Source organism: Lithobates pipiens, unplaced genomic scaffold (genome assembly GCF_037356315.1).
Source record: "Lithobates pipiens isolate NorthernLeopardFrog02 unplaced genomic scaffold, aLitPip1_a1.2 Scaffold_24, whole genome shotgun sequence".
NCBI lineage: Eukaryota > Metazoa > Chordata > Amphibia > Anura > Ranidae > Lithobates > Lithobates pipiens.
The window spans coordinates 10,821,599-10,846,888 of NW_027507786.1; the positions used below are offsets into that span (position 1 = coordinate 10,821,599).

The 25,290-nt window shown below is 41.5% G+C and overlaps 1 protein-coding gene across 1 annotated transcript in view; it reads left to right on the forward strand.

Annotated features, from left to right (window-relative positions):
• DHCR7 (7-dehydrocholesterol reductase) overlaps nucleotides 1-24,310 on the forward strand; it is a 55,240-nt gene extending 30,930 nt beyond the window's left edge. The window contains exons 2-8 of the mRNA XM_077453603.1: nucleotides 2,763-2,864; nucleotides 7,122-7,344; nucleotides 7,859-7,949; nucleotides 10,726-10,939; nucleotides 12,941-13,145; nucleotides 19,423-19,554; nucleotides 22,800-24,310. Coding sequence (XP_077309729.1) covers nucleotides 2,770-2,864; nucleotides 7,122-7,344; nucleotides 7,859-7,949; nucleotides 10,726-10,939; nucleotides 12,941-13,145; nucleotides 19,423-19,554; nucleotides 22,800-23,264 — 1,425 coding nt within the window. The 5' untranslated portion in view covers nucleotides 2,763-2,769 and the 3' untranslated portion in view covers nucleotides 23,265-24,310. The remainder of the gene's footprint in view (nucleotides 1-2,762; nucleotides 2,865-7,121; nucleotides 7,345-7,858; nucleotides 7,950-10,725; nucleotides 10,940-12,940; nucleotides 13,146-19,422; nucleotides 19,555-22,799) is intronic.
• The last annotated feature ends 980 nt before the right edge of the window (nucleotides 24,311-25,290 follow it).

Below are 25,290 nucleotides of genomic sequence, written 5' to 3' on the forward strand. Positions count from 1 at the left end.
CCCTGCTGCCTGCTGGGAAACACACAGATCCCAGAGACAGCGGGGACCATCCTTATTGCGCAGCGCAACTCGCGCATGCGCAGTAGGGAACCGGGAAATGAAGCCGAAAGGCTCCACTTCCTGAATCCCATACCCAAGATGGCGGCGGCAGCACCCGAGAGACGATCGAGAGATCGGCTTCGGGTGCCGACATCGCGGGCGCGCTGGGCGGGTAAGTGTCACTATTTTAAAAGTCAGCAGCTGCAGTATTTGTAGCTGCTGGCTTTTTAAAAAAAAAAAAAACGCGGAGTCCCGGCGGACTCCCGCTTTAATCCTGATCATACCTTTTTAGAAAATTATTTTTATAATTATTTATTATTTATTATCTTTTTAGAAAATTACTTTTAATCATTCTGAGTTTATGGAAGAGTTCTGGGACTAGTTAAAAAAACTTTAATATATTCCATTAAAGCGGAGTTCCGCCTTTTTTTTTTTTTTTTTAAAGTCAGCAGCTACAAATACTGCAGCTGCTGACTTTTAAAATATGGACACTTACCCATCCAGCGCGCCCGCGATGTCAGCACCCGAAGCGGATCTGTCGCTCGGCTCTCGGGTGCTGCCGCCGCCATCTTGCGGCTTTACTTCCCAGTTCCCTACTGCGCACGCGCGAGTCGTGCTGCGCAATAAGGACGGTCCCTTCTGTCTCTGGGATCCGTGTGTTTCCCAGCAGACAGCGGGGGCTCCGCAGGAAGTGGTGTAAATACCCTCAGATTCTACGGATATCTATGCCCGGAAGTGGGTGCATATACCTGTATTATACAGGTATCTGTACCCCCCTCCCCCCGAAAAGGTGCCAATTGTAGCACCGGAGGGGGGGAGGGTTCCGATAAGCGGAAGTTCCACGTATTACTTATGACAGTGCTACAGTTTGAATTTAAAAAGTATTTGTGTGAACTGTGAAGTTAAGTCATGGATTGTAGAAACTAACTAGTGTCGGGTGATTGTATATAGTGTATACCACATTTGCCACTGACTAATACAGAGTTGCAATGCAAGGAGATCAGCTAAAAGTAGTTGGATCTGTATGTGCGTTATAATTAATCGAAATTAGTCAATTAATCGATTAAAAAAAAAAACGATTAAACGAACACGAAAATTTTAATCAGTAACAGCCCCAATGGAAATGTTTTTTATTTATTTATTTTTGTGTATTTAGGTGGGGTTATTTGAGGAAAATATTTTTTGTTTATCCTTTTTAAAATGTTGTATTTTATAAAAAATGACTTGATTGGAAAAAACAAACCAACTTGAATTAGTTAACAAAAATACTTTATTAAAGCATTTCTTCACTCTAGAAACAACATTTTTTTTTAAGGGGAAACAATGCTTATCAGTCCCCCCCCCCCCCCCCGGTGCTACATTTGGCACCTTTGGGGGGAGCGAGAGGGATCGGGTACCCGTCCCAACTTCTGAGAGATCTCGCCAAAGCAAGATCACTCTGAAGTTCCGCCCCTCTCCTCCTTCCCTCGCCGCTGGGCCATTCAGAAAGCGCAGCATGCTTCGCGCATTTTAGAACCGGCTTTCAAGCCGAAAGGCTTCACTACCGGGTTCCCTTACTACAAATGGAGGCGGCAGCACCCGAGAGCTGACGGAAACATTGGCTGGGGTGCCAACATCGCTGGATTCCAGGACAGGTAAGTGTCCATAATTAAAATAATAATAATAATAAAAAGGTTGTATTATTAATTTATTCCATTCCATTTATTTAGATGCGGCATTCGTTTGTTTTGGATAATTTTGTAACTTTGGATAAATTCGTATTCTTTGTGTTCACTAACAGTCAAATTTGAAAGGAAATTCCAATACCTTTAAAAGATAGTTATTATTAGTTATTTATTTAGAATTTTCGGATTTACGAATTTTCAAATTTTCGAATTACAGTCGTAACGAATGACCCTAAAACAAAACAAAAAAAAAACAAATGAAACAAAAACAAAAAAATTTTCGGCAGTGTACATGTCTATCAAATACCACCAAAAAAAGCTTCATTTGGGGGGGGGGGGGGGGGGGTTATAGGTTCTCACGACCGCAAAATTGTTAGTTAAGGCAACGCAGTGCCCTATCGCGAAAAGATGGCCGGGTCATGAAGGGGGGGAGTAAATCTTCTGGAGGGTAAAAACCCAGTGGTGATTAAATAGCTTCTTTACAGTGCTGCATGACCGTGCAATTGTCATTCAAAGTGGTTAAACCTAAATCTGAGATAAAAGCACAAAATTCTGAGATAATAAAATAAAATAAAATTCAGAGATAACACAAAATTCTGTTATAATAAATTAGAATTTTGATATAATAAAATTAGAATTTTGATAGAATTATATCAAAAAAATCAAAAATTCTAATTTTATTATATCAAAATTCTAATTTTATTGTGAGATAACCCAAAATTCTGTTATAATAAAATTGAATTCTGAGTTAGTAAAGTAAAATTCTGAGATAACACAAAATTCTATTATAATAAATGTGAATTTTGATATGATAATATTGAATTCTGAGATAAAATTGAATTCTGAGATAATAAAATAAAATTCTGAGACAATAAAATACAATTCTGAGATAATGAAATAGAATTACGAGATAATAACACAAAATTACGAAATAACACAAAATACTGAGAAAATAAAATAGAATTCGGAGATAATAACGAAATTTATTGTATGAACAAATAAGAGAAGCTTATTTAGGGTTTACAAACACTTTAACATTTTCTCTCTCTTGTCTTTCAGTATAAAAATGGGTGAACATAGGAAGCAGCATGCAGCTAAAAGAGATCACAAGAAAATCGCTAACGGAGCAAAAGAAGGTGACGGGCAATGGGGTCGAGCCTGGTAAGAATTCCTCCATAAATCACTCCTTAGACTGGCCAGTGATTGGATGACTATCCTTTCAGTTCGATGAAGCTGTGTGATAATCAGTTTATCTTATGCAGAAAATAAATATAATTGGCCAATAATTTGCAAAAAAATTAGTGAACAGATTTTCTCCACAAACGTTTACTAATGATATCGAATTGAACAGTCACACAAAAGAGTAAACTTTGCAAACAACCGTCAAAATCTACTCCATCCAATGGCATAGACAATTGAAAAAAATGAACAATTGCCATGAAGATCATTCGATATATAATTAGCAATTGTTTGCATTTTGATGGGTTTTGACCTTTTTATCTAAATCTACTTTGTTTTAGCTGATTCTTTGTTGGACTAAATAAATGAAAAAAAAAAAAAAAAACATCCCTTTCCAGATTTATGTACTATATGGCCAAAGATTTGTGCACACCTGACCGACACACCTAAATGAGCTTGTTGGACATCCGGTTCCAAAACCATCAATAAAGAGTTGGACCTCCCCTGTAGCCTCATGCACACGAGACGCAGTTAAACACGCGTTCAGATGCAGTTGGACAGTTTTTTCAACTGCCCCTGAACTCATTCAATGTTATCCTATGTGTCCATGCACACAGTCTCGTTGTTGCAGTTGCGTTTAATCTCGTTTTTCCAGAAGCAAAAAAATGCATTCAGAAGCAAAAATTTCCACGTTTCAGACGCAAAACGCGGTAAAACGCGGCAAAACGCTGCTACCGCGTTTAGCCGCGTTTGCGTTTATATGCGTTTTTAAAGGTGACCTTTTTTTTACATTAAAAATCTCAAAAATGATTGCAAATGATGAAAAACCATTAGAAAAATATTTTAAACAATTGCAATTGCAAGTGGACAATCCACAACTTGTGGCAAGTGACATGGCAGGTAGCAAGTGACGTGGCAAGTGGACAATCCACAACTTGTGGCAAGTGACATGGCAGGTGGCAAGTGATGTGGCAAGTGGACAATCCACAACTTGTGGCAAGTGACGTGGCAGGTGAAGTGGCAAGTGACGTGGAAAGTGGACAATCCACAACTTGTGGCAGGTGACGTGGCAAGTGACCTGGCAGGTGACGCGGCAAGTGACCTGGCAGGTGACGTGGCAAGTGGAAAATCAACAACTTGTGGCAGGTGACTGGCATGTGATGTGGCAAGTGGACAATCCATAACTTGTGGCAGGTGATGTGGTAAGTGACGTGGCAAGTGGACAATCCACAACTTGTGGCAGGTGGCATGGCAGGTGACGTGGAAAGTGGACAATCCACATCTTGTGGCAAGTGACGTGGCAAGTGGACAATCCACAACTTGTGGCAGGTGACGTGGCAGGTGATGTGGCAAGTGATGTGGCAGGTGATGTGACAAGTGGACAATCCACATCTTGTGGCAAGTGACGTGGCAGCTGACGTGGCAAGTGACGTGGCAAGTGGACAATCCAAAACTTGTGGCAGGTGACGTGGCAAGTGACGTGGCAGGTGACGTGGCAGGTGACGTGGCAAGTGACGTGGCAAGTGGACAATCCACATCTCGTGGCAAGTGACGTGGCAAGTGACGTGGCAGGTGATGTGGCAAGTCACGTGGCAAGTGGACAATCCACAACTTGTGGCAGGTGACGTGGCAGTTGGACAATCCACAACTTGTGGCAGATGACATGGCAAGTGACGTGGCAGGTGATGTGGCAAGTCACGTGGCAAGTGGACAATCCACAACTTGTGGCAGGTGCCGTGGCAAGTGACACGCTAAATACAAGTACACTGCAGCTCTCACAGCTGCTGCTACTCACTCTGGTCTCACAAAATTGCTGAAATAGTTAATTTTTGAGCTGGGGAGGGTCTATGATGTTAGCTTAACTAAACGCTTCTAGACGCAAACGCGGTTTCAACATGTGTCCAGCAGCGTTTGCATCTGCGTCTCGTGTGCATGAAGCCTAAAGCCTCTACTCTTTTAGGAAGATTTTCCTAAATATTTTGGAGTGTGGTTGTAGGACTTTGTGCCCATGTGTGAGGTCAGATTTTAGATGAGAAGACCTGGTACAACATTGGCGTTCCAATTCATCCCAAAGGTTCAGTTCAGTAGGGTTGAGGTCAGAGTTCTGTGCAGGACACTTGAGTCCCTCCCCACCAAACTAGTAAAACAATGTCTTAATAGAGATGTTGGAGGAGAAGACCTGACTCATTCCAATGCACCCCAAAGATGTTCAGAAGGATTGAAGTCAGGGCTCTGTGCAGGACACTTGAGCTCCTCCACACCAAACTGGTAAAACCAGGTCTTAATGGAGAAGACCCGGCTTGTTCCAATTTATCCCAAAGGATTGAGGTCAGTGCACTGTACAGGAAACTCCAGTTTCTCCACACCAAACTAGTCTTTATGGAACTGGCTTCGTACACAATGGCTCAGTCATCGTGGAACAGAAAAGGGTCTTCACCAAACTGTTACTACATGGTTGGAAGAGCTCAATTGTCTACAGTGTCTTTGTATGGTGTCGATGTTCAGTAGGGTTGAAGTCAGGGCTCTGTGCAGGCACTTGTGCTCCTCCACACCAAACTGGTAAATCCAGGTCTTAATGGAGATGTTGGAGGAGAAGACCCAGCTTGTTCCAATTTATCCCAAAGGGTTGAGGTCAGGGCACTGTACAGGACACTCCAGTTTCTCCACACCAAACTAGTCTTTATGGAACTGGCTTCGTACACAATGGCTCAGTCATGCTGGAACAGAAAAGGGTCTTCACCAAACTGTTACTACAAGGTTGGACGAGCTCAATTGTCTACAGTGTCTTTGAATGGTGTAGATGTTCAGTAGGGTTGAAGTCAGAGCTCTGTGCAGGACACTTGTGCTCCTCCACACCAAACTGGTAAAACCAGGTCTTAATGGAGATGTTGGAGGAGAAGACCTAGCTTGTTCCAATTTATCCCAAAGGGTTGAGGTCAGGGCACTGTACAGGATACTCCAGTTTCTCCACACCAAACTAGTCTTTATGGAACTGGCTTCATACACAATGGCTCAGTCATGCTGGAACAGAAAAGGGTCTTCACCAAACTGTTACTACAAGGTTGGATGAGCTCAATTGTCTACAGTGTCTTTGTATGCTGTAGTATTAACAGGACCCTTCCCTGGAAATGTGAATTCACTCATGTGGAGAAAACGCATACGTTTGTTCATGTAGGTGCGATGGTCTGGATCAACAAACAACTTTGCCCATATAGTTTAGGTATCTTTGTGTAGGAACCCAAATGCAACCAAACAGATTTCAGTCACCATGACTTCAGAGTGAGACTGTTGTTGGTTGGATGCCATTAATTCCTGTAGTTTGTTTATATACAATATATATATGTTATATATAAACAAACTACAGGAATTCATGGCATCCAACCAACAACCAAAAGTTTCTTGCTCAATAGAAGATGTTTCCTTAAAAAATAAGGAAATTAGCTATTGAGCAAGAAACTTTTGGGAGTACGTTGACTCGTTGGCAGATTGTGGCCATATAACTGAACATATAAAGAAGGAAAAACTAGATGCAGATAGGTCACCTTTAATAAATTATATGATCAGAGCATAATGCCAGATGAAGCCTCGCCCACGGAATACTTGATTGGAGCATGCATGGGAGAGGCATCTTCTGGAATAATGGTCTAATGCAGGCCATACACAGTCGAAATTTCGAACGAATTTTCTTTTCAAAATCAGAAAATTCGTTTTTTTTGTGATCCGATGATGCCACCATTGATTTTCGAAAATTCGGCCGACCAAGCCTTCAATTTCACCTCATATTGCTACAGAAAAGAATTTTCTTGGCTGGGAATCTTCTTTTCTCTCCATAAATTTTCTTGTATCTCCGTACATTTTCTTTTCTTATTACGTTTCTCGCACGATTCTCCCATCATTGATTAGAAAATCGTTTGTTTTTCTAAAAAATTTCCAACATGTCCGATTCCTCAAATTTTATTTCCGCACGAAAATCGGCTGTTGCTGCAGCCCACTAATGGTGCGAAATTCATACGAAAATTCTTACATACGATTTTCGAAAGAAAATTCTTTCAAAATTCAAACCGTGTATGGCCGGCATAAGTAAGTGCAATTTATCATTTTATTTATTAAAGATTTACTTGCACTATCCAGAGCACTCAGTTTTGTTTATTAGTCTAATATGTTTTTGAACCATTTATAGCTTCTCAGTTCCAATTAGTCTATCCTTGGATTATTACAATTTCTTACATCTCTTGGCAGGGAAGTGGACTGGTTCTCGCTGGGCAGCGTCATCTTCCTATTGATGTTTGCTCCACTCATTGTCTATTATTTTGTGATGTCATGTGATCAGTACCAATGTGCCCTCACCGGACCTCTTCTTGACTTGTACTCTGGAAAAACCCAGCTGGCCGACATATGGGACAAGACCCCGTTGCTGACCTGGAAAGCTGTTTATATCTACGCAGCCTGGGTATCTTTCCAGGTAATTAATTATGGAATTCAAATTACATTTCAGTTGATTTTAGGAGGTTCAAGTTCCTCCTTTTTGGTTTTAACATGACAAAATGTGGAAAATTTTAAGGGGTATGAATACTTTTTCAAGGCTTTGTGTGCGTGGGTGTGCAAATATATATTTAATATTTATATATATATTTTTTTTTCTCTCTCTCTCTCTCTCTCTCTCTCTCTCTCTCTCTATATATATATATATATATGATCGATAGTGTTATCTATTATTAATATACCCATTTCCACATTCAGCTATTAAATAGCTGTCCCCTTTTTGAAAGCCCATTTAATGTATTAGAAACGGGAGCGCAGCTGCGTAAGGAAAATGCATTGAGTAGGACGTTCAACCAACATGTTGCAGCGCTGTGATTTATTCTGGAATAAGCCCCGTAGAAAACAATGGACAATCATTTGTCCTTGTGTTTTGTCTGTGGTGCACGGAATGGTGTGAACAGCACCTAATGATGATTTTTTTTTTCTTTTTCCAGGTGTTCCTGTATATGCTAATTCCAGATATCTGCCATAAATTTCTCCCAGGCTACGTTGGAGGTGTCCAAGAAGGAGCTCGAACACCAGCTGGTAAGCCACTTGCCGACGGCGGACTGTAGTTTTATTGATATAGCGCAGAATCAGATGCACTATATTACCAAAAGTATTGAGACACCTGCCTTTACACGCACTTGAACTTTACCGGTATCCAGCCTTAGACCGTAGGTTTCAAAGTTCAATACAGGAAAACCTTGGATTGCAAGCATAATTTGTTCCAGAAGCATGCTTGGAATCCAAAGCACTTGTATATCAAAGCGAATTTCCCCATAAGAAATCATGGAAACTCAAATGATTCGTTCCACAACCATTTATTCATAAGTCTTTCAGTTTATAGTCCATAGACTATAGTCCAAAGATTATAGCAATGTGATTGGTTGTGTAACCATAAAATGTCCATCAACAAATGGAAGCCTCCATAAGGGGATTGGAAGCAAAATCCAGCAGAAGCTACAGAGTATAAAAGAGGAGAGAGGCGCCTCTTAGCCCTTGTACACACGGTCGGACATTCCAATGGACAATGTCCGATCGGACCATGTTGTCGGATAATACGACCGTGTGTGGGCTCCATCGGACTGTTTCCGTCAGAATATCCGACCGACAAAGTTTTAGAGCTGGGCTATAAAATTTTCCGGCAACATGATCCGATTGGACTTTGTCCGATTGTGTGTAGGACAAAGTGGCATGCATGCTCAGATCAAATTCCTAGATTAAAGCTATTGGCTACTAGCCTGAACGTAGTCCCTTCGTAACGAAATAACGTCATCACGTTATGAACGATCGGATTTTCCGACAACTTTGTCCGACCGTGTGTATGCAACACCAGTTTCGGACAAAATCCGTCGGACAAAATCCGACGGATTTTGTTGTCGGAATGTCCGACCGCGTGTACTAGGGCTAAGTGTAGCAATATGCTTCTAAAAGTTGTACCTTCATTAAATGTAACCATATTACTACACTTAGCCCCTGTACACACGGTCGGAGATTCTGCCAACCAAATCCATCGGATTTTGTCCGAAACTGTTGCATACACACGGTCGGACTAAGTTGTCGAAAAATCCGATCTTTCAGAACGTGATGACGTAATTTCGTTACGATGAGACTACATTCAGGCTAGTAGCCAATAGCTTTGATGTAGGAATTTGATCTGAGCATGCGTGGCACTTGGTCCGATCAAAATTCGCTACACATGATCGGAGTATGTCCGATCGAACCAGTTGGTCGGGAAATATTTCCAACATGTTGGAAAATTGGGTCCTATGGATATTCCGACGGAATCAGTCCGATGCATACCACACACAGTCGGATTATCCGACGACACGGTCCGATAGGACACATTCCGACGGATTCTCCGACCGTGTGTACAAAGGCTTAGAGTCCATTCACACAGGAGCAACTTTGGATCCGACTTGAAGTCATCCCAAGTTGCCTCAAGTCGCGCAACATGATAAAATCAATGTAAGTGAATGAGAGCCGTCTTAATGTACACTACTGAAGTTGCTCCGACTTCAGAAAAGTTTCCTGTACTACTTCAATCCGACTTCTAGGCAATTTATACCCATTGATTTCAATAGAAGTTGCCTCCAAGTCGGAACCCCCTGTCTTAACTGAAGCAACTTTCCAGGAAGTAAAAATAGTTTTCTAGGCAAACCCCTCCCTCCCACAGAGCTGATTATTATGTGATTGGCCACTGGCAAAGTCCCTGTCCTGGAGGCAACTTCAAGTTGCCTGGTAAGTTGCCTCAAGTCGTGCTGTGATTCATACTCAAGTCGTGTCCAAGTTGCCTCCCAAAGTCTCGCTGGAAGTCGCGTTGCCCCTTTGTGAATGGACAATTCGATCGTGTGTGGGCTCCATCGGACCTTTGCTTGCCAAAAATCCGGCGGACTTTAGAAATAGAACATGTTTTAAATTTTTCCACCGGAACTCCGCTGGACCGAGAAATCCGTTCGTGTGTATGCTAGTCCGACGGACAAAAAACAACGCTAGGGCAGCTATTGGCTACTGGCTATGAACTTCCTTATTCTAGTCCGGACGTCATCACGGTTGAATCCATCGGACTTTGGTGTGATTGTGTGTGGCCAAGTCCGTTCATTCGGAAAGTCCGTCGGAACTCCGCCGAAAGTCCGTCGGAAAGACCGTCGGACCTAGTTCTTCGAAAAGTCCGGTCGTGTGTACGCGGCATTAGAGGCACCTCTCTCTACTCAGTTGTGACATGACGCTACTTGTATATCAAGTCAAAATTTATTTAAAAATGTAGCCTGTCTTGCAAAACGCTCTCAAACCAAGGTTTACTGTATTGAGTTGGCCCACCCTTTGCAGCTATAAGAGCTTCATCTCTTCCGGGAAGGCCATCCACAAGGTTTAGGAGTGTGTCTATGGGAATGGTTGCCCATTCTTCAAGAAGTGTGGCCATAGGACTTTGTGCCCATTTGTGAGGTCAGGTACTGATGTTGAAGAAGACCTGGTACACCATTGGCGTTCCAATTCATCCCAAAGGTTCGGTTCAGTAGGGTTGAGGTTCTGTGCAGGCCAGTCAAGTTCCTCCACCTCAACCATGCCTTGCTTTTTTTCCAGTGGAATATCACACATAAACCCAAAAAGTGTTTCAGGTTCATGTTCCTTATGATATCCCTGAGGTCAGTGGACATCTAAGCCCAGGGCTGATCGGCTCATCTTCCTCCTTGCTGATTTCACTATAAGTGAAGACTTTCCAAAACTGTTCACCCCTATGGCATGTTCCGTAGTGCTTTTCATTGTACATAGAACCCGATAGCAGCACTGACCTCCATTGTCTTCTCTGTTTCTCCAGGAATAATCAACAAGTATGAAGTTAATGGGCTCCAGGCCTGGATCATCACACACATCGTATGGTTTGCCAATGCCTACCACTTCCACTGGTTCTCTCCAACCATCATCGTCGACAACTGGATCCCCTTGTTATGGTGCACCAACATACTGGGCTACACCGTCTCCACGTTCGTTATGATCAAAGCTTATTTCTTCCCAACAAACGCCAAAGACTGGTAAGAGCTCTCCTACCACGAACACTCAAAAGGGTCCTCCACCCACAGGTGACATTTCAGGTATAGGGGAGGTCTGGGAGGCTTGGTCACCCTATGAATTCTGATATTTGTTGGGGTCACCAGCAGAAATATCTCCCTGAGTTTATACAAAAGATCTCAACTCTGTTCCTGGGGTTTGGGCACACATGCAATTCGTTTTAATTCATTTTTTAACGAATTTCGACAAATTTGTTCATTCGAAAATATCAGAATTTTTTCGGAAATTCCGCAAATTCGAAAATAAGAATGTATATCTGAAAATTCAAAAGAACGAAGATCCAAAAAAATAACAAAAATCAGAAAATAAGAACGTTCGAAATTGGGAAAATCAACATTTTGGAAATTCAGAAAGTCAAAGATTCGGCAAGAAGTGTTCGGCATTCACATCTACAACACTTGGCATGGTGGACATTCGAGGATAAATCCGATCCTACTCTGAATATTCAAATAAATTAGTTCAAGCTGATTCATTGGACCAATCAGATCAGACCGGTCTCCGTACAATCGGATTGAACCAATCTACAATCAGAGTGGACCAATAAGATTGCACCAATCTCCGTACAATCAGATTAGACCAATCCACATGATCAGATTGGACCAACCAGAGTGCACTAATCTCCATACAATCAGGTCACAACAATTTCTATACAGTCAGACTGGAACAAACTCCATGCAATCAGATTGAACTAATCAGATTGGACAAATCTCCATACATAAGATAGGATCAGTCTGATTGGTTCAATCTGATTGTATGGAGATTGATTGCCTATAATTGGTCAAATCTGATTGCATAGAGATTGGTTCAATCTTATTGGTCCAAACGATTGATTGGTCCTATCTTATATATGGAGATTTGTCCACTCAATTGTTTGGACCATTAGGATAGAACCAATCAAACTCCATACAATCAGATTGAATTAATCAGATTGGACCAATCAGATCGGACTAATCAGATTGGACTCCATATTTCCATACAATTAGATTGGACTAATCCCCATACAATCACATTGGACCAATCTGCATAGAATCACATTGGACCAACCCCCATACAATTACATTGAACCAATCTTTATACAAAGACATTTGACTAATCCCCATGCAATAAGATTGGATTAATCACATTGGTCCAATCCCCATACAATCACATTGGACCAATCTGCATAGAATCACATTGGACAAATCCCCATACAATCACATTGAGCCAATCTCTATACAATCACATTTGACTAATCCCTATGCAATCGGATCAGATTAATCACATTAGTCAAATCCCCATTCAATCAGATTGGGGCAATCTCCATACAGTCACACTTGGCCAATCCGATTGGACCAATCTCTATACAATCAGTTTAGTCCGATTTGATCGGTCCAATCTGATTACTGTAATCCGATTGGACTCCATATCCCCATACAAACAGTTTGGTCCAGCGTGATTGTATGGGGATTAGTCCAAACTGATTGTATGAGGATATGGAGTGCAATCTGATTAGATTAATCAGATTGGCCCAGTGTGATTGTATGGGGATTAGTCCAATCTGGTTATATGGAGATTGTTCCAATCTGATTAGTCCGATCTGATTATATGAAGATTAATTGCCTCTGATTGGTCCAATGTGATTGCATGAAGATTGGTCCAATGTGATTGCATGGTTGTTAGTCCAATGTAATTGTATGGGGATTGTTCCAATGTGATTCTATGGGGATTAGTCCAATCTCCATACAATCACATTGGTCCAATGTGATTGTATGGGGATTTGTCCAATCTCTATACAATCATATTCAACTAATCGCGTTCCAATCTGATTGTATGGGGATTAATCTAAATCCAATTGGACCTCCTCCATGTAATGTACCATCAGAATAGAAATATTATAAGGAAGTGACACTATTCCACACACCCCAGTTCTGTGGGCCATTGGAGGATCTATTAATGATAATTTCTCATTCTCTGTTTTCTGGCAGTAAATTCACCGGAAATTTCATCTACGACTACATGATGGGGATTGAATTTAACCCTCGCATTGGAAAGTGGTTTGACTTCAAGCTGTTCTTCAACGGGCGGCCAGGAATCGTGGCTTGGACCCTCATCAACCTGTCCTATGCAGCCAAGCAGCAGGAGCTGTACGGACAGGTCACCAACTCCATGATCCTGGTCAATGTCCTCCAGGTAAGTCCTGAGAGGATAGTTTTATATCATTTTTATAAAAAAATTTATACTAGTAATGGCGGCGATCAGCGATTTTTATTGTGACTGCAACATTATGGCGGACACATCGGACATTTTTGACACATATTTTGGGACCATTGTCATTTATACAGCAATCAGTGCTATTTAACTGTACTGATTCCTGTGTAAATGACACTGGCAGTGAAGGAGTTAACCACTAGGGAGCAGGAAGGGGTTAAGTGTGTGTGTGTGTTTTTTTAACTGCAGGGGGGTGTGGCTTGACATGTGATGTCACTGATCGTCTTTTCCTATAACAGGGAAGAGACGATCGGTGACAGGCTCAGTAGGAAGCACGGGGAGAGGTTTGTTTACACAGACCTCTCCTCGTTCTTTAGCGATGTGACCCGGCGGCGGGCTCCCGACCCACGGCTGGGCACTTAAAGAGCAACGTACCGTTACGTGTGCCCAGCCGTGCCATTCTGCCGACGTATATGTGCAGGAGGCGGTCCTTAAGCAGTTCATCACTTAGGGTACATTTCTATTACGGCCCCAAAATCGTGCGATTTAGAGTTGCGACTTGGGAGTGTGACTTTGATGTGACTTTGAGCGCAGCTTTAAACCATCTTTACACTCTCTGGATCAAAGTCGCATCAAAGTGGTTGCTGGCACCTTTTTGATGTCGTTGATTTTCAAAGTCGCATAGATGGAAACCGGTACCATTGAAATCAATGGGCTGTGACTTGTCATGCGACTTTATGTGTACAAAATCGCATGACAAGCCGCACTAGTGGAAACGGAGCCTAGATGAGTATGGAGCTTCTTTATCTTTAATCCTTGTCTATGTTTCATGTTAAGCTGGTGCCATGAACGCAGACCCAGGGTTTCTTGTCTAAGGGTGACTCCCTTTTCTTGCAGCATTCTATGGAGTCACCCTTGTATGCAAGGACTAGAGTCTCCTACACTTTGTGCATCAATAAAAATACACAGCCCCTTAGTGTAAGATGGCAAGGCACTCTCCTCCATTTATCAAGCTAACAGGCTGGCTGGAGACTGCACCGTCCATTGTTAAAGCTGAACGCCAAGAAAAAGTCTAACGAGGTGCATGCTGCCTTGTGGACTTATCTTTATAATTTTACAATTGACATTTTTACAGCTTTCCATAAGCAAAGCTATAGCGATACTTCCAGCTCTCTGACGCTAAACCTTCTTGTCTCAACTCCAGCTGATTTTCAAAGTTGCATAGATGGAAACCGGTACCATTGAAATCAATGGGCTGTGACTTGTCATGCGACTTTATGTGTACAAAGTCGCATGACAAGCCGCACTAGTGGAAACGGAGCCTAGATGAGTATGGAGCTTCTTTATCTTTAATCCTTGTCTATGTTTCATGTTAAGCTGGTGCCATGAACGCAGCCCAGGGTTTCTTGTCTAAGGGTGACTCCCTTTTCTTGCAGCATTCTATGGAGTCACCCTTGTATGCAAGGACTAGAGTCTCCTACACTTTGTGCATCAATAAAAACACACAGCCCCTTAGTGTAAGATGGCAAGGCACTCCCCTCCATTTATCAAGCTAACAGGCTGGCTGGAGACTGCACTGTCCATTGTTAAAGCTGAACTCCAAGAAAAAGTCTAACGAGGTGCATGCTGCCTTGTGGACTTATCTTCATAATTTAACAATTTACATTTTTACGGCTTTCCATAAGTAAAGCTATAGCGATACTTCCAGCTCTCTGACGCTAAACCTTCTTGTCTCAACTCCAGCAGCTGCAGAGCCGCCTGCCGCAGCCGCTGTTCCCGCCCCTCCCCGACCTCCTGTCCAATCACAGAGAGCTTTGTGTTACAAAGGCTCCTGTTAATGAGCAGCAGAGGTGATGGGCGGGCAGAGATGCTGTGTGTGTGTGAGAAGACATGGGGGTTGAATTACTAAATGTGGAGAGTGCAAAATCTGGTGCAGCTGTGCAAGGCAGCCAATCAGCTTCCAGGTTTTATTGTCAACGTTTAATTGAACAAACTGAAGTTAGAAGCTGATAACATGCACAGCCGCACCAGATTTTGCACTCTCTAGTTTTAGTAAATCAACCCCAGTAGACACATGCACTGTCGAAAAATGTGTTCGTTTTTTATTTTCGTTTTAATTATTTATTTATTTTTCAAAAATTCTGAATTTGTAAACTCTAAATTTCGGAATTCAGAAATTCAAAAATTCACAAATTCGAAATTCAAAAATTTGAAAATTCGGAATTCAAAAACTCGCAAATTCGAAAATCCAAAAATAAGAAAGGAAAATTCAAAATAACAACTAACTAATAATAACAAACTATTAAATTATAGGTATTGGAATTTCCTTTCAAATTTGGCTGTTAGTGAAGGTAACGAATACAAATTTATCCAAAGTTACGAATTATCCGAAAATAACGAATGCCGCATCTAAACAAATGGAACTGAACGAAATAATAATTATACGTTCTTGTTATTATTATTGTTATTTATTATTCATTACATTCCATTCGTTTAAATAACATTTGTTATTACGAATAATTCGTAACTTTGGATAAATTTGTATTCGTTACGTTCACTAACAGCCAAATTTGAAAGGAAATTTCAATACCTATAATTTAAGTTAGTAATAGTTAAGTTATTATTAGTTACCATAGTTATTTAAGATTTTCGAATTTTCAGGTATTTGAATTTTCAGATTTTAGTTTTTTAGAATTTTCGGCTTTTCATTCTTTTTGGATTTTCAAATTTTCTGAATTTTTGGATTTCGGAAATTCAGAATTTCTGATAATTCAGAATTTCCGACATTCAGAATTTCTGACATTCAGAATTTACGAATTTTCTAATTTTAAAAATATTTGGAAAAATTTGGTTATTCGGAAATTTGGAATTAACGTATTTGTCTAAACGAATTGCACATGTCTAAGCCCCAGTGTCTTTTTTTTTTTTAGAGCTCTGGGAGTGTAGTGATAGCTGTGCTCCTGGAGCTTCATAATACTGTCAGATGTAAACTAAAGAGATAAGTCCAGGAGGTGGCATGCACATCATTAGACTTAAATCATAGTATACCAGCTGGATTGGCTGAATTCCTGCAGTTTAGATTTAACTCTTTCCTGTGAAAACTGGAAGTTCAGGGAAGCAGCACTGGAAGTTGTAAAATACAAGTGCTGGGGGTAAGAATTTTACCAAATAGTTTACTGGGGAATGCTTATTTCATTGCTCTCAATGCGTTAAACTAAAAATGCAGAGGGGTTAATGCTACTTTAAATTTAGTAAATTCTGCTAGGGGTTAGCTCCAAGCATCCAATACTTTTCTCCTTCTCGATTGAGTTCTTGAACTAATATTACCTATTAAGTACCTGCAGTCTCATCTTAAAAGGTTTTATTCCTCAAACCTTGCACCATTTGTGTTGCCTCTCTATACCTGTTTTATCTTATTAATATATCTTTTTGTAAGTGAGGTCCCCACATTGGTGTATATGCAATATTACAAGTGCAATGTCATCATATAATATAATAATATAATATATAATATGACCACCAGATGCCTCCACTATACAATTTGGAAATATTTTTCTATATTCTTAAATCCCAATCCCAGGGATTTGCACTCTTATTATGTATACAGTATCTCACAAAAGTGAGTACACCCCTCACATTTAAAAAAAATATATTTTCTTCTATCTTTTCATGTGACAACACTGAAGAAATGACACTTGTCTACAATGTAAAGTAGTGAGTGTACAGCTTGTATAACAGTGTAAATTTCCTGTCCCCTCAAAATAATTCAACACACAGCCATTAATGTCTAAACCGCTGGCAACATAAGCAAGTACACCCCTAAGTGAAAATGTCCAAATTGGGCCCAAAGTGTCAATATTTTTTGTGGCCACCATTATTTTCCAGCACTGCCTTAACCTTCTTGGGCATGGAGGTCACCAGAGCTTCACAGGTCACCACTGGAGTCCTCTTCCCCTCCTCCATGATGACATCACAGAGCTGGTGGATGTTGGAGACCTTGCGCTCCTCCACCTTCCATTTGATGATGCCCCACAGATGATCAATAGGGTTTAGTTCTGGAGACATGCTTGGCCAGTCCATCACTTTTACCCTCAGCTTCTTTAGCAAGGCAGTGGTCCTCTTGGAGGTGTGTTTGGGGTAGTTATGTTGGAATACAGCCCTGCCCAGTCTATGAAGGGAGGGGATCATTCTCTGCTTCAGTATGTCACAGTACATTCATGGTTCCCTCAAGGATCTGTAGCCCCCCAGTGCCAGCAGCACTCATGCAGCCCCAGACCATGACACCCCCACCACCATGCTTGACAGCAGGCAAGACACACTTGTCTTTGTCCTCCTCACCTGGTTGCCCCCACACACGCTTGTCACCATCTGAACCAAATAAGTTTATCTTGGTCTCATCAGACCACAGGACATGGTTCCAGTAATCCATGTCCTTAGTCTGCTTGTCCTCAGCAAACTGTTTGTGGGCTTTCTTGTGTATCATCTTTAGAGGAGGCTTTCTTCTGGGATGACAGCCATGCAGACCAATTTGATGCAATGTGCAGCGTATGGTCTAAGCACTGACAGGCTGACCCCCCCCCCCCCCACCCCTTCAACCTCTGCAACAATGCTGGCAGCACTCATATGTCTATTTCCCAAAGACAACCTCTGGATATGATGCTGAACACGTGCACTCAACTTTTTTGGTTGACCATGGCAAGGCCTATTCTGAGTGGATCCTGTCCTGTTAAACCGCTGTATGGTCTTGGCCACCGTGCTGCAGCTCAGTTTCAGGGTGTTGGCAATCTTCTTATAGCCTAGGCCATCTTTATGTAGAGCAACAATTCATTTTTTCAGATCCTCAGAGAGTTCTTTGCCATGAGGTGCCATGTTGAACTTCCAGTGACCAGTATGAGGGAGTGAGAGCGATAACACCAAATTTAACACACCTGCTCCCCATTCACACCTGAGACCTTGTAACACTAACAAGTCACATGACACCGGGGAGGAAAAATGGCTAATTGTGCCCAATTTGGACATTTGCACTTTGGGGGTGTACTGACTTTTGTTGCCAGCGGTTTAGACATTCATGGCTGTGCGTTAAATTATTTTGAGGGGACAGCAAATGTACACTGTTATACAAGCTGTACACTCACTACTTTACATTGTAGACAAGTGTCATTTCTTCAGTGTTGTCAAATGAAAAGATAGAATAAAATATTTTCAAAAATGTGAGGGGTGTACTCACTTTTGTGAGATACTGTATATCAGGACATTCATCTCTGCACAAAGGCCATGTGATTGGTATAGATAGGGGTGATGGAAATCTGATTTGAGTTCCCTTTTCCTTATACACACAATTCCCTCACAGTCCACCAAGTACAAGTCAACTACAGGGACCCACCGAACTTGGAATCACTGGTGCTCAGACAGGAGTGTCTCCACATTCTGACAAACGATTCATCCAACAAAGTAGAGCCAGCAATTCAGTGACATTGATGGACATAAATCTTTTTAACTACATGGTGAGATCCAGTTAAAACACAGGCTTACGCGTTTCGTCTATACAGCTGCCCAGATAGCAAGCAATTGAGCTGCATGTTTGAAAATGACTTGCTAAGCTATTGCTAGACTTGCCAGGCTTCACAGGTTTCATTGCAGCAAGTCTGCATTGCATGACTCCAGATCAACTTTCTTTTGCAAACATTCTGCAAGTTCTGGTTCACTTATACGTTGCAATAGTCCTCCCACCCCATGGGTCACTGTGATTTGCAGAGCTCTTGTTGTAGACTCACCACTGCAACTTTGCCCTTGCTAGAGACTTGTCACGCAAATTTGCTACAAATTGGAAAGGTGTCAGCTAGAACTTGTGCTTCATGTGCTCTGCAAGTGTACAACTTGCCAGTGAAAACGTGCAGGAAGACTTAGAATTCAACACTGCCAGAAATTTGTGACAAGTTATCCTTGATATCTGGGTGTAAAGCCAAAACGCATAAGCCTGTGTTTAACTTGACCTCACCATATAGTCAATAAAGATTTATGTCCATCAATGTTCATAGGTTGGACTTGATGGACTTGTGTCTTTTTCTTTCAACCTCACCTACTATGTAACTATGATGTCACTGAGTTGCCCTCACAGTCCACCCAACCCCGACCCATATCTTCTGAAATCTGCTTGGTAATTGCACATTTGATTTTCTTGCATCTAATAAGAAATGTAAAACTTACCACTCTAGGTATGTACACAAGGTGCTAACCATCCACTTTTTTTTGTATGTAGGCCATCTATGTGGTGGACTTCTTCTGGAACGAAGCTTGGTACCTGAAAACCATAGACATCTGTCACGACCATTTCGGCTGGTACCTGGGATGGGGAGACTGCGTCTGGTTGCCTTTCCTCTACACGCTACAGGTAAGGGGGTGGAAGGGGCCAACCAATCCAAGAGCTGGAACAGAGTCATTTATTAAAGGGTCAGTCCACCCAGAAGTAAATATTTCAGTCATAGTTAGGGCCTTGTGGGCTGTATGAGCCACTGGTTTCTCATATGCCTTGAATAGAACAGTGAGATTTCCCTACCATTATTTCCAGTAAGGAGTCAACAATACATACGAACACCTAAACTTTTGCTCATGCGGCTCCTTGTTCGATGGGAGTCAAGGATCATATATAGAATCATTATTTCTTAGCCCCTGTACACACGGTCGGAGATTTCCACAACCAAATCCGTCGGATTCTGATCGTCGGATTCTGCCCGTCGCATTTTGACCGTCGGATCTTGTCCGAAACTGTTGCATACACACGGTCGGACAAAGTTGGTGAAAAATCCGATCTTTCAGAACGTGATGACGTAATTTCGTTACGATGGGACTACATTCAGGCTAGTAGCCAATAGCTTTGATGTAGGAATTTGATCTGAGCATGCGTGGCACTTGGTCCGATGAAAATGCTCTACACATGATCGGATTAGGTCCGACCGGCCCAGTTGGTCGGGAAATATTTCCAACATGTTGGAAAATTGGGTCCGACGGAGATTCGGACGGAATCAGTCCGATGCATACCACACACAGTCGGATTATCCGACGACGCGGTCCGATAGGACACATTCCGACGGATTCTCCGACCGTGTGTACAAGGCTTTACACTTCTGTATATGACAGCTTCCTGCTTTCACCGGTTCCTAAGGAAGCAGGGGGTGCTGGCACCCACCGCGTCCCTAGGAGCAGCTGACATCACAGGGAATCTCTGCCATGTAAGCAAAGGGGCAGGGATAGCAGTGACATCACCACTGGCCATACTGTATTTGGGAAATGATGTCACCACTATCACCGACCCTTCCCTTATATCAGAGCTCTCGTTCAGTTTTGTGGTACCGTCTAGATTGGTCATATCTGCCGGGTCATCAGATTCATTTTTTTTCGGGGAGTTGGTGGGCGGCGGACATCATGATTGACAATGGATTTACATTGAGGGACATTTTTTGAGGATTGTTAATTTTTTAATAAAGGGCTGGTGAAAAGGATTGAGTGTCTTTATATCTAGGTTAAAACATTTTTTAGGGGTACTCATTCACTTGGGTATATGGGGGGGGGCTTATTATTAAAGGGGCTTCCAGATTCCGATAAGCCCCCCCCCCCACCTGCAGCCCCCCACAGCCACTGGCCAGGTTTGTGGGGAAGAGGCCCTTGACCTCAACAATAGGGGCAAACCCCCCCACCCCACCATGTTGAGGTCATGTGGCCTGCTATGGTTCAGGAGGGAGGGGGGAAGAATGCTCTCCCCCTCTCCTCCTTCCTTCCCTGGCCAGCCAGGCTGCATGCTCAGATGAAGGGTCTGGTATGGATTTTCTGGGGAACCTTGTGCATCTTCTTCTTTTTTTCTGTGAGTTACCCCCTTAAAAGGGTCTTTTATGTATTTTGAGGGGAATCTATACACATTTGTTTTTTCATTCTTATTGCAGGATGTGCTACAGCAAGTGCCATTTATTACATTGCATTGCCATCTTCTTTAAAACAAAACAGGACACTGACCCCGCCCCCCGAATATTCCCCATAAATGAGGGGTCTCTGAGAATTTTTTTAAGAAGCCAGTAAGGAAATGTAATTCGCTGGCAATCTAAATTTATTGATTTATTGAGACAATAAAAAGAAAAAAAAAACATTTATTACATTTCATTGCCGTCTTGTTTACAAAAAAAAAAACTGAACACCAACCACCCCAAGTCTGTGAAGAGAAGAGTGAAGAGTCTGTGTGCTTTTTTTTTTTTTTTTTTAAATAAACCAGCAAGGAAATGTCATTTGCTTCCAATTTTAGTTTAATCTCAGTTTGTGGATTTTTCAAAGAAAATAGAAAAAAAAAACAAAGAAACATTTACAACATTCTGTGGCATTCAACATATACTCAAACATGAATATAGTTGTACCAAAGGGAGGTATGCGGATAAATTCGTAATCCAAATAGTCATGCCATTTGTTTGATGTTGGTGTGTGAAAGGTTTTCCACATCTTTAGCCCGTATCGAATATATTAGTAATGTGTCTATTCTTATCTAAATTGTCCAAACCTGTCTAGCTATGTGTATCATACAATAAGGGGGTGAGGGACAGAAGTACAGAATACATACACTACTTTGCCAAAAGTATTGGGACGCCTGCCCTTACACGCACATGAACTTTAATGGCATCCCAGTCTTAGTCCGTAGGGTTCAATATTGAGTTGGCCCACCCTTTGAAGATATAACAGCTTCAACTCTTCTGGGAAGGCCGTCCACAAGGTTTAGGAGTGTGTCTATGGGAATGTTTGACCATTCTTCCAGGAGTGCATTTGGGCGGCCAGGCACAGATGTTGGAAGGGAAGGCCTGGCTTGCAGACTCCACTCTAATTTATCCCAAAGGTGTTCTATCGGATTGAGGTCAGGACTCTGTACGGGCCAGTCAAGTTCCTCCACCGGAAACTCACTTATCAATGTCTTTATGGACCTTGCTTTGTGCACTGGCCATCCCCAAACTGTTCCCACAAAGTTGGGAGCATGGAATTGTCCAAAATGTCTTGGCATGCTGACACCTTAAAGGTTCCCTTCACAGGAACTAAGGGGCCAAACCCAACACCCTAATCGCCGCTCCACCAAATATTACACTCGGCCATGGAAGCTCGTTCCATAAAGCTCTCTACGCACTGTTGTGGTGCTTATCTGAGGGCCACACAAAGTTTGGAGGTCTGTAGCTATTGACTCTGCATACAGTTGCTTCAGTTTTCATAAATGTGTCCCAATGTGTCTAATATGCCTATTTCGTATGATTGTCAGTTCCATCTAGTGGCCATAATGCAGCATTTTCCTGATAGCGGTATTTCAGGAAAATCCTGCATTATGGCCACTAGATGGAGTTGGCGATCATAGGAAATTAACATATTAGAATGCTGAGATATTTTCAAACTTTTAGAAATAGTTATGGGGGGGGGGGGTAGATTTGGGGAAACCAAAAACCTCTATCAATGCTATTGACGGACTATATCTTATATATATTATTTTTGGTTTTGCCTGTAGTTTCACTTTAAAATTCACCCATAACAACTAACTTTTCAAATGGTTACAAAATGCAATTTTATTAATTCAATTGTATTAAAATGTTATATTTAATATGTATTTTTCTTTTTTTTCAGGGTTTATATTTGGTGTACAACCCAGTACAGCTCTCAACAACAGCTTCTGCAGCAATACTTCTGCTGGGGCTCGTTGGGTACTACATCTTCAGGATGACCAACCATCAGAAAGACCTGTTCAGGCGCACCAACGGCAACTGCATCATCTGGGGCAAGAAGCCGAAATTCATTGAATGTTCTTACACGTCTACTGACGGCAAGAAGCACCACAGCAAGCTCATGATCTCCGGCTTCTGGGGGTTGGCCCGGCACATGAACTACACCGGAGACCTGATGGGATCTCTGTCCTACTGCCTGGCCTGTGGGTTCGACCACTTACTGCCTTATTTCTATATCATCTACATGACCATCTTGCTCGTCCATCGCTGCATCCGGGACGAGCATCGATGCTCCAGCAAGTACGGCAAAGACTGGAAGCTCTATACGGATGCCGTCTCGTATCGGTTGCTGCCGGGAATATTTTAATTGCCACGATATAGTTCAGGGAAAACAACTGAAATTCATAGTGAAACTGTGAAAGTACTGTTCTAATTTCTTTTTCTTTTTAAGAAACAGCTATTCTTATTGGACAATTTTTTTGTTTTACAAAGCACACAAATATTCATTTTCTATTTAAAAAAAAAAAAAAAACTCGGGTTGTCAATGACATAATTACATCTGAAATACAACTTTTGGAGAGAAAACTGATTTTAGAAAATAAAAAAGCCAGGACCTCATAATGGCTTCCTCAGCTACCTACCCTCAGCTGCATTTTTTAAAACAACTTCTGCAATAGAAGAATGGACTTACAATATATACCCATATATATATATACAGCGTATACCCCACCTACCAAGGAAAGAATGTGTAAAGCTCCGTAATGCGTTCTTCCATGGCTCATGAATGATCTAGACAGGTCATTGAGGTTGCTATTCTGATATTGTACATATGAGCTGCTGCATTTTCACAGCTTATTAAAGGAAACCAACACGTTTCGTGGATCTGTACCACATTTTTCAGGGCTAGTAATAAAGATCTTATATAAACAGATCGGAATGGTATAGGAATGCCTGAGATGAGTATGATTACTGTCAGCAGGGCCTGAGCTAATATCTGGATTCATATCTTGAAGCAAAAGTTTGATAAAACCAACACGTTTTGGGAACCTGCGCCACATTTTTCAAGACTAGTAATAAACATTTTATACAAACAGATGTGTATGGTATAGAAACGGCTGAGATGAGTATGATCACTGGCAGCAGGGCTTGTGCTAATATCTGAAATCGCATTTCTCAAAGCAAAAGTTTATTGAAGGAAACCAACACGTTTCAGAAATATGCGTCACATTTTTCAGGGCTGGTAGTAAACATCTTCCATAAACAGATCTGTGTGGTATTGGAATGGTTGAGATGAGTAATGTTGATAATATCTGGAATCATAGCTTGACTAAATAACTTATTGAAGTAAACCAACATGTTTTGGGGCTCTGCACCACATTTTTCAGTGCTTGCAATAAACATCTTATATACACAGATCTGGGTTGTATAGGAATGGTTAAGATGAGTATGATCACTGTCAGCAGGGCTTGTGCTAAGATTTAGAATCATATCTCGATGAAAAAGCTTATTGAAGGAAACCAACACGTTTTGGAGATCTGCGCCACATATTTTAAGGCTAGTAATAAACATTTTATATAACCAGATCAGTATGCTATAGGAAAGGTTGAGATGAGTATGATCACTGATAGCAGGGCTTGTACTGATATCTAGAATCACATCTCAAAGAAAAAGTTTATTGAAGGAAATACATTTCAGGAATCTGTACCACATTTTTTAGGGGTAGGAGTAAACATCTTCCATCAACAGATTTGTGTGGTATTGGAGTGGTTGAGATGAGTACTATCGAATCATATCTTGGCGAAAAAAACGTATTGAAGGAAACCAACACGTTTTGAGAATTTGTGTCATAATTTTCAGGGCTAGTAGTAAACATCTTTCATAAACAGTTCTGTGTGGTAACGGAACAGTTGTGTTGTGTATGATCACTGTCAGCAGGGCTTGTGCTAATATCTGGAATCATATATTGAAGCATAAACCTATTGAAGAAAACCAACACGTTTTAGCAATCTGCCCCACATTTCTTTCAGAGCTAGTAATAAACATCTTATATGCACAGATCTGTGTGGTATAGGATAGGTTGAAATGAGTATGAACACTGTCAGCAGAGCTTGTGCTAATATCTTGAATCATATCTGAAGCAGACATTTACTGAAGGAAACCAACACGTTTTGGGGATCTGCACCACATTTTTCAGGGCTTGTATTATACATCTTATATTAACAGATCGATGTGGTATAGGAATGGTTGACCTGAATATGATCACTTTCAGGAGGGCTTGTACAAATATGTGGATTCACATCTATAAGCAAAAGAAACATTGTGCATGTTGTAAAGAAAAAACCTATTGAAGAGAACCAACACATTTTGGCAATCTGCGCCACATTTTTTTTTTA